General features: G+C 41.8%; 3 protein-coding genes across 4 annotated transcripts; 1 reads left to right on the forward strand and 2 right to left on the reverse strand.

The window, feature by feature from the left end:
* Positions 1-696: 696 nt before the first annotated feature.
* Positions 697-1,172, forward strand: LOC125313857 (auxin-induced protein 15A). Its single transcript, XM_048274618.1, has one exon. The coding sequence runs from the start codon at positions 786-788 to the stop codon at positions 1,125-1,127; it is 342 nt and encodes a 113-aa protein (XP_048130575.1). The 5' UTR covers positions 697-785; the 3' UTR covers positions 1,128-1,172.
* Positions 1,173-2,548: 1,376 nt separating this feature from the next.
* LOC115727997 (UDP-rhamnose/UDP-galactose transporter 2) lies at positions 2,549-5,713 on the reverse strand. Of its 2 annotated transcripts, none has more exons than XM_048274617.1 (6): positions 5,202-5,713; positions 4,559-4,743; positions 4,269-4,469; positions 3,291-3,452; positions 2,715-3,179; positions 2,549-2,681 (listed from the first exon to the last, which is right to left on the reverse strand). In XM_048274617.1, the coding sequence occupies exons 1-5, from the start codon at positions 5,329-5,331 to the stop codon at positions 2,820-2,822; spliced, it is 1,038 nt and encodes a 345-aa protein (XP_048130574.1). In that variant the 5' UTR covers positions 5,332-5,713; the 3' UTR covers positions 2,549-2,681; positions 2,715-2,819. The 2 variants fall into 2 exon arrangements, with proteins under 2 accessions (XP_048130574.1, XP_048130573.1); XM_048274616.1 differs by having other exon boundaries at positions 2,549-2,678; positions 2,712-3,179.
* A 4,933-nt stretch (positions 5,714-10,646) lies between these two features.
* Positions 10,647-15,277, reverse strand: LOC115727113 (protein ACTIVITY OF BC1 COMPLEX KINASE 3, chloroplastic). Its single transcript, XM_030657628.2, has 7 exons — positions 14,844-15,277; positions 14,462-14,689; positions 13,759-14,094; positions 13,001-13,556; positions 12,283-12,469; positions 11,833-12,199; positions 10,647-10,939 (listed from the first exon to the last, which is right to left on the reverse strand). Exons 1-7 carry the CDS (start codon positions 15,156-15,158, stop codon positions 10,811-10,813), a joined length of 2,118 nt encoding a protein of 705 aa, XP_030513488.1. The 5' UTR covers positions 15,159-15,277; the 3' UTR covers positions 10,647-10,810.
* Positions 15,278-16,708: the final 1,431 nt, after the last annotated feature.

The raw sequence follows: 16,708 nt of genomic DNA on the forward strand, positions 1-16,708 counted from the left end.
ACTTGAGCCCGCGTATCAACAGAAACCCAACACATCGCTTCTGGCCATGAGCTTCGCAACTAAGATGCTTGGAGAAACATCCACCGGTGGGATGTCTGATGAAGTCGCTTATCTATGTGATCACCATCTTCTTGTGGAGACCAAGTCCGCTGAATATTTGGGAGCTCGGCGTTCAGCGTTCGCAATTTCTGTTTTGGTTTTTTTTTTTTTTGGCCTTCTCGGTTCTTTTCATCTGCAATCGAGTCAACCTTACTAGTAGATTCAAGAGAGAACACAAAGACACCAGGAGAGAGAGAGAGAGAGAGCCGGAGGATGAACGGATTGGATCCGGCAACATTGCACGATTCAACATTTTTCTTGCATCACTCGAGATTATTCGTTAATAAAAAAATTATTTTTAATATCGATAATAATTTATGTATTAATATTTTACGCACCACATGGGCTTGAATGTGTTCAGTGCTTTTCAGTCACCGCCACTGCCAAATCAGCAAACAACAATGGTACTAGAGACATATTCTTCGTACGCGGTTTATAGCTGGCTCTTGACTTCCGTATGAAGTCGAACATCAGTTCTTCTTGATGCTTGAATTAAAAAAAAAAAAATTATTGAAGAAGAAAAACTCCTTATCCTTTCTTTATCTTAGAGAGTATTTTTAACTCTTTCTTGGTTCTTTCCCCCTTTCCTTCCCTCATGTTACGCAGTAAAAGGTTGGGGGGGCGACTATAAATACGTGAAGCAGCGCAACACCACCTGACGCTCTGCTCTTCGACGCTGTGCCGTGATGGTGAGCAGCATTGTGAAGAAACTGCGGTGCTGCGGAGCGACGACCCCGGACGCTCCCAAAGGCCGAGTCCCCATCCGCGTGGGCAGGCACGGCGACCTCCTTTGCAAGTTCGACGTGGAGGCGAGCCACCTGAGCCACCCGCTGTTCCAGGACCTCCTCCGGTCGTCCGAAGAAGAGTTCGGGTTCTCCTACGACGGTGCGCTCCGGATCCCGTGCGAGGTCGGCGTGTTCCGGTGCCTCCTCCGCCTTCTTAACGCGAGCCATCGCGGCTCTCGGGTCCGTGCTCCCAAGTTAAGCGCGGAGGACGGTCGAAGCAAGTGCTTCTTGCTTTCCAGATGACGAGACCAATTCTCCTCTTCTTTGAGATTTTATAATGCTCTGACTTTCTGTTTCTTTTTTCTCCTCTTCTTCTAGAAATTGATTCTGTTCCGTGAAGCCCCGGGTGATTAAAGATGGGTTTCGGACGCATGTGGTCGCCGAAGTTTCGATCTGTAGAATAGATAGGCATTCTTTGTCCGAACGTTTCGTTCTATTCATTGGCACTATGACGGTGGTGACGTAAGAATATTTGCGAATTAAATTCGACCGCGCCCATTTTCTTGCGAAAGAGCCTGTGTCAGCTTTCAAAATGATCTCTTTCTTGTGTTTTTTTCTCCGGCACGCTTGCACTAGATTGATTCTTCTTCCACTTAACAAATGTGATGCGGTTGCGCCGAATGATCATTGGTTCACAAATTACTTTGATCCCCGTCCCAAGTAGTCATGTTCTATGATTTAGTATTCCTTTTCGATTTTTCGGAGGATTAAACGCGAGAACACATCTTGTACCATTAAAAGTGGAAGGTCGAAACGACGATTTGTAATTTTTATTCATTATTACTCAGTCTTTTTATTTATTTCTTTTCTTTTCGGTTGAGTTTCCGAGCGAAAGATAGAGAAAGAGAGAAAGGCATTTGCGCTGGTGAAATTAGTCGTGCAAAAAGGCAAAGAACGATGACGACGGGGAACATTTGGTTTTTTAGTTTTACTAAAAGTGTACTAAAAATTCTAAAACTTGTTACGAAAGTATAATTGGATTTTAAAACTAAAAAAAAAATGTAATCTAGTCCTAAAATTAGTCAAATTAATTCAATTGAATCCTTTCATTGACTTTGTCCAATCAAACTAATGAAAAATATTAGTGTGACTTTTTTTTTAAAATTTTCTCTCTCCTTCGTGGCATTAACCTTTCTAAAACAATGTCGTTTTGGTATGAATTCACGTCGGCATTTTTTGTGAGTCTAATTGGACGGAGCTAATGAAAAAGACTTAATTATATCAATTTGACAAATTTCAGGACTTGATTACACTTTTCATAACATTCAAAATTCAATTGCACTTTCGTAATAAATTTTAAAACTTTCAGTGCTCTTATCCCTTTAGTTTTCAATTTTCTTGTACTTGTTAAAATTTTCCTCGGACTAATAATTCGAATTTATCATATTTCCAAAAAAAAAAATTTACTTTTAAAACACATGAAAAAAAAAGATGCCCATGGAATTTTAAAATTTGATTTGTTAAATAATCCAATTCCACAATTTTATTTTATTTTTTATTTTTGCAAAGAATTAGATTTCAGAAGGTATCCTAATCCAAGTTTTCATTTCTTTCCGAACATTTGGGACTCCACAAGAAATTTGATTCCACAGTTAAGGAAACAAAGCCCGAAGGAAATGGCTTCTCGACTGCATGGAGATAGGGGTACAATTTCTCACTAAAAATACATGTGAACTATAGAAATTTGATTTGAAGAATGGAATTATATTTCCACGATCATCAGTCCCTATAACATTCACAACAAATATCAAATGGAAAAAATAACTCAAAAAGGTGATAAATTAAATAAAACAAAGAATTTTCTAAGCGAAACAGACTTCGGGGTGGGGGGGGCAATTCTAAGAAGGACGCACGCCGGGATGGAAGACGGCAGCAAACGACCGCAAACTGCTGCGGCGACAAATAATTTAGGTCAAACACGTGAAGATAACAGACCTATACCTTGGAATCACCAAGTTCAATGTCTTTCGCGGGAGGATGCTCAACACCTTCCTTCAAAAGCCTAATTTCCTCTTCCGTGAGACTGTTTTTCACATTCAGCGCGGTCTTTGCATTCGACTGCTTCTCTAGTTCCACGGCCCAACTGTACACTACCATGCCGAGAACGGCTATGATCATCCCCATTATGTTCTTCAGAGTCAGCGCGGAATCGAAGAGCACCCATCCTAGTATGAGGACGCACACCGTCTTCATGTGGCCCAAAACCTGGAAGGACGTGGCCGAGAATCGTCCTATGCAGAGGTACTGACTCATGTTGCAGAATACCGCCAGCGAGCAAGAGAGAAGTATAAAGAACTGCACATGACCACCATAAATCAGATAAAGTGGAACAATTCCAAAGTGCAAGAACGGTGTATATTCATGCTTCGGAGGAACCAAAGGTAGAGAGAGTGCCTTTATCCTTACCAGGGCACCATAAGACATCTTATAGTCTATTATCGCATTGCCATTGAGGAAGTAATCAACAAATGGACCGAAAACAAGGAGAGAGACGGCTTGAATTGGAGCTGTCTTACTCAGCAATTCAAAAGATCCAATCGAGTACTTCTTTTGCAAGGAGCCTATTGACTGTTACACGAAGACAAGAAGCCATAAGCATTCATAAGTTCACTGTAAACCGCAGTAAAACAAAAACAGTTTTGACTGAGTGAAACATGTAATATATGGGGCTTTGCTTGAATTTGTGCATAAGAAAAGTTTGCTCTATAATTTCGATGAAAAGAAAAAAACAGAGCCGAGATCACCCACTAGAAACGTGAAAAGAAACACAAAACCCAACTATATGGTTGTAGACTGGACATGAGTCACATGACCATAAATACTGTTAAACTAGGGTTCATCACTCCAAACAAAAAAGGATCACTTAAACCGGGTCTGAAATCATTAAAGTCCGATCTTCCAAGATGATAGTTTGCTACCTATGAAACCTGAAATCCGTTATAGCTAGCATTACAGCATGCGAAACAATCTAAAAAAGTGCAACGGCACCTCGATAAACTCGCATCGCATTCGCTTAAGTTCCTAAATTGCCCCCAGCATTCCCTTCAACACCCAGTGAGCAACTGGGACTCCTCGAGGCATGAAAAATAGGATAATGGAACATCCAGGTTTCACACATTCATAAAAAAATTCATTTTCTGCTAATATTTTCAACCCGAAAAGCTGCGCAAGAGCGTGGGACGGTACAAAAGCTTTCAAGGATGACAAAATCAACTGTCAATAAACGCAGTCCTAGAGAGGCCAGTCATGGTGATCTGCAATTCTAATGTGCAAAAATCCCCAGACCAAGTGGAGCATCAAGAGGTATAGATGTATCATCATCAGGTTCTCAGTATAGACAGTCCTATGAAAAGGCAAATGGGGAGATATGGAAGATTTACTCACAATCTGCTGCAACGATGTAGAGAGGACAGCCACACAAGCACATATGAAACCTTTGGCGTTGACTTTTACGTCCGTAACAGTGCAAACACCAACTCCTACTACCACAACCATCACGGCCATTTTCACTTCCCTTGAGTAATGTTTACTGTGAAGGATCCACTCCATCACGCAAACAACAGGAATCATGCTCAGTTTTGAAATCTGCGACAGAGACAATTACATTTCGATCTATTTAAGATCCCCTTGGAAGGAAGGATAGTATGTAAAATTACTGTCGAATTAATTCGTACTTGGTAAAATCCAACAGAGTTAAGCATCAAGCTGAAGTTCATCCCCGTGATGGACATATTAGCAACAATAGAGAACCAGAGAAGCTCCCACATAGGAACGTATTTAGATGCAGAATAACCAGCAGCATTTGACACCAGACCGACCAAAGCAGTCACGGCAAAGTGGAACCCCGTCAACGTCGTAGCTGAAATCAAAATTCGATCAAACTCAGTGACAAACTCAACTGTCGCAATTGAATTGCCAGTGTCTAGACTGGCCGATCGCTGAGACGGATTGTGTCCAACCAAAGCGAAAGCAGGACTACATATCCATGCAAGCTGAAACATGCCCGCACACAAAAATTGCAGATGAACTCGTAGGACGGAGTAAATGATGATTAATTGAACGCATGACAACTGTCTAAGGAAAATTAAACACCCGGATGGCAATAGTGACGGTTGGAGATCCACACACATGACACAAGAATTTGTGGGAAAGGCAACAGATCGGAAATCGAAGCATTGATAAGTTGCGATTTCCAAACCAGATCCAGGAAGGAACTGAGAATCAGTTTCTTTAAGCTCCGACCAGACACATGCGACATACGCACTTGAACCGGTGTACAACGCACGCACGTCAGTTACACAGATGACGAACACTCACCGAAACCGAAGCCGTAGCCACTGGAGGACATGAGCTGCTTGTTGGCCATAATAATGCCGACGGAGCTCACCACGTTCATCGCCCACGCTCCCACATCGGACACGGCCGACGATTTCTTCTCGCTCTCCATCTCCTCCAACTGTCTCTCTCTCTAGAAGCACAAATCCCCAATCGGCGAAACTCAAAAAAAAAAAAAAGAAAAACCGCAAATCGCCAGCAGAGATCAGCTCCGGATCTCGGTGCCGAAGCAACGACGGAGTAGGACACGGAGACGGAGACCAAACACAATGAAGCCTTCCGAAATTTGAGCTGGCCTCGGGAGGAACCGCGTGGAGACCGCGCCGGCCAGCGCCTAGATTTGCAGCAGAGCTCGAAGATCTGGATCGGAGAAGAGAGGGAGAACGAGAGAGAAGATGAGAAATGAGGGGGGTTGTGTTGCTCAGCCTTTTTGGGTCGTGTAGTAATACCAATACCCCCTCCTTCTCTTTCTAACCCCCAAATTCCCCCGGTGTCGTGTTTGTTCTCTCTCTCGCTCTTGTTTCTCTCTCCAACCTCGCCCTCGAAGACGAGTATCATTCGATTTTATGGTCTCCGACATCTTCTATCTCCGACACGCATAAATAATGCGGGTCGCACGTGTTCGGGACCGCGCGCGTGCGAGCGCCCCGGGGTGAAATCGATGAATTAACGAGCCGAAGCTTCTTGCATCTGTTACCCTTTTGCCAAATTCGCTCCGTTACACTAAAAAACGCAAATTAAAGTCACCAATTTCTTCCTCCTCCTTTTCCGCTATGAATTTTAACGAGAGGAGTCGAAACCCGACAAGCCCTCCATTCATCGTGTGGATGATGCGTCTTTAGTCGGATCAAGGAGTGATAGATCCGTCAAAGTATATCACCAATTCATTTCTTAACTATATAGGTCCGTTACATTCAATAAATTATGGGCGAGCAATTTCGGGTTCCATACGAATTTCATTTAGAACTTGAAACTTACCCATCGAAACAATTTTTTCATTTTTTAAAACCCGAAACCTATCCCGCATACTTTAAAACATGGAACGTCCCCTGTCACGGATTTTAGGATCTATGACTCTCTATTTCCTCTCACTCGATCTTGAACTCACTTACCTATGTTTGGATACGAATTTTCTTGAGGTAGATTACATATGAAAGTGTTTCGGGAATATCATTAGATCGGGGTACGAGTCACTATATTTTCATTGCAGTAAATGGATCATAAATGGATTAAATGAGTCTATTTGAGCTAGATCATAACCGAACTCGATCGGCTTGTTTGACAAGTTTAGGGAGCGATCTAAGTTATTATTGGACCATAATGGCAGAAAATTGAAATTGATTTTCGCACCGATAATTCGACATTTTTTTTAATTTCATTTGAGTCGGGGATCATTTACACGAAGAAAGCCAAAGGATCCCACAAAACACGTCTTGATTCTTTTTTTTTTTTTTTCTGACCTTGTCTTCTTGACTTGTCAAATGGGATTCAAACATGAACCTTATTCTCCAATTAAATACGGAGCCGCCTTCGTTGGACTCACCGAGAATATTCCTCTATCGGACGTTTCCATGTGCCTTGCTGCTCTGCCTTATTGGATTTTTTATTTATTTTTATTTTTTTTGTGTGTTCGTCGACATTTCAATTTCGTTGCAATCTCTCTCATTAAAGTACTTCGCAATTTCGAAATTGACCGTTTTGGGCACGATAGTACCTCGTTATATATGTAGGGCCTCACAGCAGTAGTACCGTGCGGCGGCAACGGTGCAATCTGGCCTTTTCCTTCAATTAGTCATTTTCCCCTTGTTTTATTTATTTATTTTTAGTTAATGATTATGTTTTTATTCTAGTGGACGAGACGAGAGAAACAGAAACAAAAACAAAATACAAAAGAGGAGTGCGGCGACGGTGCCACGTGGCACTACATCGTGATGAATTTGGGCGGAGGAGAGGAGACCATTGCGTGGGACCAAAAGTGAAAAAACAAAAAGGGGAAAAGGGACCAAAAACAAATCTACCTTCCTTGCTTTAAACGGCACCATTCGATGCCTTGACGCCTCTCTCTCTTTTCCCCACCCGCAAATTTTGTTCGTTGATTGCAACGCGCCACCCCCACGCTCCTCCACACCACCCTCCCCCCCCCCGCGCGCGCAAAACTAGGAAATCGATTGAAATCGAGTCGGTTCTCGATTTCAAGTACCTAGGAAACGGACCGGTTTTGAAATTGATTTTTAGCAGAATCGGCTTCAAAGTCTAGGTCCGGAACCTACCCACCCGGTCCATGCTCATCTCTACCTCGGATTCAGCAAAATTAGATATTTATTTGGTGGAAAAAAAAAAGAAAAGTAAAATTAGAGGCGTGGAGATATTAACGGAAATCGATACGTGTATTCGGTAGTGATACGCCGACACGAAGAAGGTAGCGTACAAATTCGATGATGAATATCACGTAGGCCGAATCGATGCGTTCGTCCCTCGTGTGGAAGAGCGCAAATGATGCGTTGTTGATTGACTAGTCGTGGCCTCATGAGCATGAGTCGCGATTCTTATGTGCGACAGAGAATTCGAATGTATACATGAGCAAATTTTGCTTTCAAGTCACACTGCCGTCGATTACTGCCGGCGACTTAATTTTTGATTGCGTGGGGGAACTGTGATCCAGATTCAAGAGAATCGGGGGTCGAAAGTGGACTGAAAAACCTTGCCAAAGAAAGAGCAAGCACTGAACTGCAAAACTTACCGAATTCTAGGGGCCAACAGTGCAATTTTCTTTCTGCTCAGGAAGAGCTTGTGCATCTTTGGTACGTGGTATAAAGCTCGACTAGTTTTCTGAAAAATAAAAATAGAAATTCTCACCCACTACGGTTTTTTTATTTTATTTTTATCCCCTAATGTTTTTATTTTGCAGAAGGGAGGGTTCGCCTTTTCCAATTAGCTGCGACGTTCTATGAATCGAGAATGAAAAGGGGAAGATGCTTTGCATCCCCCGCTCGATTCGATGCACTTGAGGTTTCCTTGATGCGTCACAAGATCAACCCGACAAGGTGGATGGATGACTCCCCTTCGGACGTTGAGAAGGTTGAACGAAGACATCTAACGCGGATTTAAGTTAGATCGAAACTAGCTTTCTATGGTGCACGCAACTTCGCACGTGATCATTTCGAGAGTTAAAAGAACGTGAAACGAAAGAGAGAAACTCTTTGTATAGGTTTTATTACATGACTATCTATGGTAACAAGATAAACATAATTCTGAATATTATGCATAATCTTGATAGATGTGCATAATCAAATAGATATGCTGATATCGCTAACTTCTCCCCTCAAACTCAAGGTCATTGATTGATGTGCATCGTCAAGCGAATATTCTAACATCGCTAATATTGAGCAAGATGGAAATTCCTGTAATTTGCCTTCGTCGTCAATATTACTGTAGCAGCTAAAGGTTGTGAGATTTTAGAAAATGCAAGGGTCCATAAAACTTTAGTAGCATAAACATTTCCCTCGTGCTATTATATGGAATCAGCTTTGGTCCATGTACTGTATTTGTTGAACATTTAGGTTGTGTTTGATTCGGTTTTGAAAATGGATCCTCTAGCCTAAGGGGTTTTTGGGGAAAAACAAATGGTTTTTGGTAATACAATCCTTTGTAAAACAATTTTGGAATAAGCAGTGTTTGGAAAAAAAAAAATTGCAAAGGGCATTAGCTGCAATTTTTATTTTTTTATTAAAAAAATTAAACCCTTCGCAAGCTTTTGGCAAAAGACTTAGGCCATCGGCAAGCCAACTCTAGTGTCGGCGGCCGTTGGCTGGAGTCGCACAACCCAAGCGAGGGGGTTCGGGCGACCCGGGTGATAATCGCATGGGTCACGTGACAACTCCGGCCCTGATGCAAATAAGACGAACAATAACAACAAGTGGATAAGCTAGAAAACTAAAGAATGGGTGGTGATAGTTTTGGAAGAAAAAAAAAACTATTAAAACCTAGTTTTAGCATTCCACCAATGAAAGCTCAAGACAGATGGGACCTGTCTTGGGCTTTTAGCTTTCCCAAGCAAGTATTGAGGCTTTAGGCCTCTAAAACTCTACGTAACACGCAATTGTACCTAAGATTACAACCTTAATCCCCCAATTTACCCATAACGGCAATTGAAGGACAAGACTAAACTTCCCGTCTCAATATGAGTTGAATATGTTGAGTCAATAACGATAAATCCACCAACGGCGCCTATGTGTACAAGTTTCTAAGCCAATTACAATTTTGGTCCTCGTACTTTCATGAATGTCCTATTTTAGCCCTTGTACTTTATTTTAGCTATAACTAGTTCTGAAATTACACTTTGATAAAAACTTGGTTTCTTTTCTCACATCTTTATCGGAAATTTTATGAAAATGCCAATTTGCAACCAACTTTTAATTGATGATTTTTACGTTTAGAAAAGTGCATAATTTGATTGATAACCCCGTAAAACTTAATTCCATCAAATGCAAGAATTTAACATCCACATTTCCAGTATAGATTCATATATAGGGAAAAAGAAAAGACTATATATAGATTATGTAACCACAACTTTGAGTCGTTATTTTATAGCTAAACCCATAAATTATAGTATCATTAGTAACTCCACATCATAGACTTGCTTACTATGACATTTATCTTAATAAGACTTTCAAATCAGATTGGACAAACTTGTAAATATAGGAATTACCAACTGATACTTGGTTTTTATTTGGCATTCCTGTAAGAATGGATTAAATTGCGATAAAAAGAATCGAGGACTAGCTGTCTTTTAGCTACTACAAAGTGCAAGGACTAACATGGAAAGTTCCTAAAAGGACGTGGACCAGTAATGTAACTATTCTTTTGGAAATCTGTGCCAATGGCACCACATGTCGAATCGCAAGGTGCTGTCTCGGCATATTCCATCCGCATTTTGATGGAAGAGTGAATTTTGACCTCAAGTTGTCGTCGCAGATAAATTGGCGAGTTGAATTATTAACGGAATATGTTATAATAGGGATCGAAACTGAATTCGGCCTATAGTACGGGGACGACGTCTGTAATTACATAAAGAAAGGAAAATGACAATGCCATGTGAAGGAACAAAAAGTCCCATGAAGCCCGCCCAAACCCGGAAATAGCACATGGGAGATGCAATACCAGACCGGCATGTGCTGTGCGCGCGCAATTGTTCAGTGCCCACGCTTCGAGAATGAGATTTGCACCATCTAAACATGTACTGTCCAGGAAAGAAAACATGGCCAGTGCAGATACTCATATGCAAGAGTTCCATCCGTTGTTATATTCACCACGAGATTCGACGATTTGGTGAAGAGCACCGAGCCAGAGGGTCGGTCGAAATCCGATCTCTGTAACTCATATGCAAGAGTGCCATCCGTTCGTAGCTGCTGAAAGCCATAAAGCCCATTCATCCTAAGTCTGTGACTGTTATAGTCATCTGCAAATAATCTTTCACCATTGCTTGAATAAATTACAACATGATGATGACAAGAATGGAGCGAGCGTCCACCTCCAGAGCGAAAATTTACAACACGCACCAATTATCCTACACAGGAATTGGTTCGCATCGGCTATAGGGAGGTAGTGGCCACAGTGGGCGGCGGCCGGAGGACTTGCTGGAGCATTCTGGCTGCAAGACGCTGCGTAATTCCACCAGCAACACGCCCTCCTAAGCTGCGTGCTTCAGGTTCTTGAAGGACCTGGTCAGAACATGCCTTACAAATTAGTTTACGTACTCATCCCGAACCCTAGTCCTCCAGAAAAAAGATTGGAAGTACTAATATATAGTGCGTGGACTGTTTTGGTCTATAAAGGAACTTAGGAGCTGAGACCATTACCTTATTGAAGCCACAAATACAGACTAGACAAGAACGAAACAAAAAGCAACTATCTTGAAGGTAATCTTTGGTTGTTTGTAGACTCCACTAATCAAACAGCTTGGACAATCTAATAAATATACTAGGTTACATTACAACAGCTCGGTCTGACAGACTATAGGTTACAACTCATGATTCAGTAACATGACTTCAGACTCCCATTTAATCCCCAATGCCCCATCAAAACTCCTACTGCGAATAATATCAGGCATGTCGCATGCACTTTCTTCTAAATGAGAATGACTTGCAGACAGTCACAGTGGTCCGAGTAAGTAAATTCCGGTGCATAACCAAGAGGAGAGGACAGCATCACAACTGCGTTTTGGTTTGGTTGGACTGCGGATTAAGCTTTTGACGCTAGCCATAAACTTTGAATATGGAGATCTGGCTTTCATTTCATAATTCATCTCAGTATTTAATATTTGTATTCAACATTCTCTCTCTCTCCATATATATATGAATAATCTAGTGAACTAAAACCCATAAGTCAGAGGTCACTTCCCAGCTTCTTTCTTTTATAGCAGAAACGAAAAACAGGGACAAAGGATAAAAGGAAACCCACCCTCCCAACCCCAAAAGCCAGGAACATCACTAGTTAATCATCAGCAAGGTAATTGATCACAAAAAGTGTGAGCAGTGGACTTTTTATGAAAGTTCAATTTCCCAAGATAACTATAAAGATGGATTCCTAGTGCCAGTGGTACTTAAAGTCTTACTTGCAGAATAGGTTGCAGAAGGCTCGGATCAAAACTCTGAGAGGTTCTCAGAAGTCCCCATATCCTCATGACTTGATCCCGGAGACCTATCATCCTTTTCAGTTCATCATCATTCATCACGAGAGGTCCATTAGCATTCCCATTGAATAATAGAGTTCGCATAAAAGCAGGAGCAGAATTATATCCATCGATAACTGAACCAAGGACGATAGCTTCTGTTACACGAACAGACTCCTTTACCACCAAAACCCGCAGTTCTTCCCCCTCGGGGCCCAATAATAGCTTCAAAACAGGTTGCAAAGCATCTTTTGCTGAAAAGTCTCTGTCTTTTCTACCTTGTTCAAGTAAGTTTTCAAGTCTATTCCACCTGCAAAAGAGTATCATTTCTTGTCAATGTCCAAAATATAACAACGTTCGTTGCATGGAACAAAGATAGTGGCAGTTACATGCCTAAACCTCCCATCCTTGAACAGCAACTCAATAAGAGCATCTCTCAGATATGGATTTGGATCAGTGAGAAGCCTCTTAGCAAAATAAGGATATGAAGCAGCCAGCACCTTGAAGTTAGGATCAGCATAAAGTGCTAAACCTTCCAGCACGGTAAGGGATCTCAATATCAAAGCATAATATGCAGGCACTGCAGAGACATGGTCATGCCAAAAAGTCAGACTCACAAACTTCCATGCAAAGAGAAGAAAAGCAGAGACATTTTCTGTTGGCTGCTATAGAAACAAAAAGATATACATAAAATAAGGGCCTTGTTAATACAATTGCCCCTGGGGCACTTGTTAAGCATACTTAATAAAGTATGTTTTGATTTCCAAAGCACTGATCACACAAAGTACGAGTAAAACACTGTATTAAAAAACTGCAAACTGAGCGGCCAGAGATTGATTGAACAGCCCCTATCCCCCCTGCTTACCTACTCGTGCTCCTAGCTTTCTCTTTAAACTGTCTTAACTTGTGCCCATAGGGCAATCGCTAACAGAATCTGTTAAATAAATTCCTGTTCATTTATTTGTCCCTAATTGGAAAAATCTTCAAACGGTAGCAACCAGTAACTAGAGATATTCCAAAGAAGAAGGTAGATCGAGGAGGCGCATCTTGAGTTCAAGGTCCATTAAAGGCAGAATGCAGATGTAGATAAATCAATATGAGAGCGACTCACCATTGAAAGGATACTGGTATAAAACAGCGCCCAAGCCATCGACTAAGGTTTTGAAGTTTAGTTCACTGACAGTTGCATTAAGCGCATCATCAAAAAAGTTCCGAAGAGCCGGCACAATTGGCGACACATCCACATCAGGTGAGAGAAAATCTAGAGCATAGTAGTCACGAGCCATAGCTTCATAATCCCGATTAACGAGGTGGACCACATGACCTATTATAGCAAACCTCGCTGCCTCCGGGGTCTCACTCATCATCCCAAAATCAAGAAAAGCAAGTTTACCCTCAGGCGTTGCCAAAAGATTACCAGGATGAGGATCTGCATGAAAATATCCATACTCAAGCAGCTGTCTAAGGCTGCACTGAATGCCTGCGTTCACAAAATCCAGAACTTTTAAACCTTGTCTCTCAATTGCTTCCTGCTCATTTAGTTTGACTCCATCCACCCAGTCCATTGTCAACACTTTGCCACTTGTATAATCCCAAAAAATATCAGGGACAAGGACATCTGCCTTGTCAGCATACAACTGCTTAAACCTCCTTGCATTCTGCCCCTCCTGCAGACACCTGTCAAAATTAACAATCAAGCCCAACAAAATCTTATAGAAAATTCTTCAGGGCTTACCAAATCACACAAATGCAAAGAGATCCTTCGAACTAACTATACATCTTAAGAAGCAAGTATACCTCTGAGTTAAAGCCAAATTTGGCTGGCAGTGTGAGCATGTATGCATACCATAAGTTCATAAGGAAGCTAACCTGCACGTAGTTGAGCTCCTGATAAACTCTTCGAGCAAATTCATCAATAAGAGCAACGGCATCACTGGTAATTATGTCGACGTATTTATTGATGAGAATTCCAAGACCTCTTATCAGGTAGAAGTCAAGCCCTATAGCTTCTTCGATAGCTGGTCTTTGCACTTTTACAGCAACTAATTGACCAGAATATCTCAGCCGTGCTTTGTAAACTTGCCCTAAGCTTGCCGCAGCTATTGGAGAAGGGGATATAGATGAGAAAATCGAATCAAGGGTCAGCCCCAGCTCCCTCTCAATGCAGGCAAATGCTTCAGTATCTGGGAATGTGGGCAGAGCATCCTGTTTTGGTAAAATTAATTAAAGGCAATGACGACCATTAGAAAACTTGCTCTATCTCTCCACGGTCTTCCCTTATTACCCTGAATATTATCATATAAACAGACGAGATGTAGAAACTCCCCTTTGGAGATTCGAGATATACAAACTCAGCAAAATAAAATGCGAAGATTGTAAAACAAAATGCCCTCTTGATTCTAATACAATCTTCGCATCTGGATTGACATAAATGCATTAACTCATGCACGAAATAGAATTCAGGTCAATCGATTCTTATAAGGAATCAAGCAGTGTCATCGTAACATGTCTGTATTACGTCAACTGCAATCTCAGAGCACACAGATGCACATGTCCAGAGATGAAGCAGTACCTGAAGTTCAGAGAGCTCCTCCAAGTACTCGGGAGGGCAGAGATCGGGCCTTGTCGACAGCCCCTGCCCTATTTTAACAAAAGTTGGCCCCAATCTCGTAAAAATCCTTCTCAACTCAGCACCTCGCCTCCTCTTATTTTGATCAATCTGTCCATTGCTTTGATCCACCAACAACTTAATTGCGAAAGAACCTAAAGCAACCAATATGTCCAGCGCTCTACTCACCACCTAGCGAAATTTAATTCCACTTAATCAACCAAATGAACCACGATTCAATCTCTCCAGCGCAATTCGAAATCTACGCACGTAAGCCCACACAATACGCGCACAAACAAATAATATCCAAAACACATCATCAGGAGAGAGAGAGAGAGAGAGAGACCTTGATAGGGCGAGAGCCGTATCGGCGAGAGAGGAGCTCGGGAGTGTAAACGGTGGCATTGGCGGCGCGAGCCATGGCTCGAGCCTCGGCTTGGATATCCTCAGCTCGGTCGACGCTCAGCACCGGCACGACCGCGCCGACCCTGCCTCCTCCTCCTCCGCCGTCCCTGACCACCGGCGGACCTCGAGGACCCGCTTCGACCAGGGCCGCTCTCGCAGCCGCCACTCTCGCCGCCGCTTTGCCTCCATTGACGGACCTCGGGACCGGAATCGGGCGCCACGACGGCGAAGACACCGTGAAAGCGCTGGCAGACATGGACGACTCGGTTCAATGGCGAGTGAAGGGACACGACAGGACTTATTAGGATTTTCGGACCACCCCGCGGAAATGAGATTCTTCCTCTCCGTTTTCGGAAGATTTTCGAGAGAGGAAAGAGAGCGAGACGTTTCTTATTATTTCTGGCCGGCATTGTGCGTACACGTGTCCATTTTTAAGAGGCCAGTGCCAGGTGGTAATTTTCCTTTTTTCCTCATATGTTTTTTGACTTTCCCTGGTTACAGTGCAATTTTTTTCCTTTTTATGGTCCGACACACTCCGAGGTATCCATCTCCTCTAAAGCCGAGATGGTACTTTTCCCCGTCCTTAGTAATATCAGTAAGCGATGCTTAATTTTTGTGTACACTAGATTAAAATCCAATCTCGAATTTTTTTTGGTAGAATCTCGAATTTAAGATAAGCTCTTTTTTGTTGTATTCGAGATGTTAAACTTTGACTAGTTCTTCTTTATTTTATTACGTGAAACACGATATCATTTATTCGCTCAAGAGATCAAGTGCGGTAAGAAAACACCGTTTGTTTTTTTGCTTTTCCAAGGTCCAATTGTTTGCTTATCAACCACGATCACAAGCGAAAGGGATGTCGCTTTGGTACCTTCCAAGAGATCTTTCTTCCTTGCCTTGAACTACCACCAGATAATCCATTCCGAACCAAGCATCAAACAAACAAACGGACAAGAAATTTATCTATTTTGAAAAGCACATATGATATGAATTTGAATCCCCCCCCCAAAAAGAAAAAGAGGACAAATGGAAAGAAAATCAACAAGATGTTCGATGCTCCGTGCTTACTAAAGGTGTGGATAGAGGTGGAGTCGCTTTTTAGGTCAAGAGAAATCAGGCTCGGCTGATCTTTTCTTTGGGGGAAAAAAACACTCGCAAAAACAAATGATTGTATAAATAAAGAAATCAAATGAATATATCGAGACTTTGAAAACCCATTAAAAAGAAATGGGAAAGATTATAAAAAAAATCTTAAATCTATTGTATGGATACCAATTAAGCTCGGCGACCGACTAAGGAAGAAGGGGAAAAAATGAGAAAAAAATAAAAAGAGTCCAAAATATTAAAAAAAAATGAAAAAAAAAATCAACATCTGCACTTGTCACACTACATAGTACAGTCTGTGTCTATATCAACGATTGCCGCCCAAAAATAATCGGAAGGATAACATTGGCAAAGCATCGAGGAGTTTAAGACTAAATTAATATCCGTACAATAAGTTTAAGACTTTTATGATTTTCATCACAAAAGAAATGTCATGCAAGTTTTAAAACTTTTAAAACAGGTAATTAAAGCCTAAAATTATCCAAGGAAAAAGAAATTAAGTGTTTCTATCAGCTTCATCTATTTTTATTGTATTTTTTTTTAGGATCGAATAGCTTCATGTATTTTGGCGTCGATGCGAGGCAAGTGGGACGCCATGTCGGCAATTTTTTGGGCCCCTTCTCGTCCATCGCGGAAGTGTGGCAATCGCGTATTGGGCTCTTCGGCCCGAAAACAAGATTGCTCGTTTAGATTGGAAGGCCC

Source organism: Rhodamnia argentea, chromosome 2 (assembly GCF_020921035.1).
Source record: "Rhodamnia argentea isolate NSW1041297 chromosome 2, ASM2092103v1, whole genome shotgun sequence".
Lineage (NCBI taxonomy): Eukaryota > Viridiplantae > Streptophyta > Magnoliopsida > Myrtales > Myrtaceae > Rhodamnia > Rhodamnia argentea.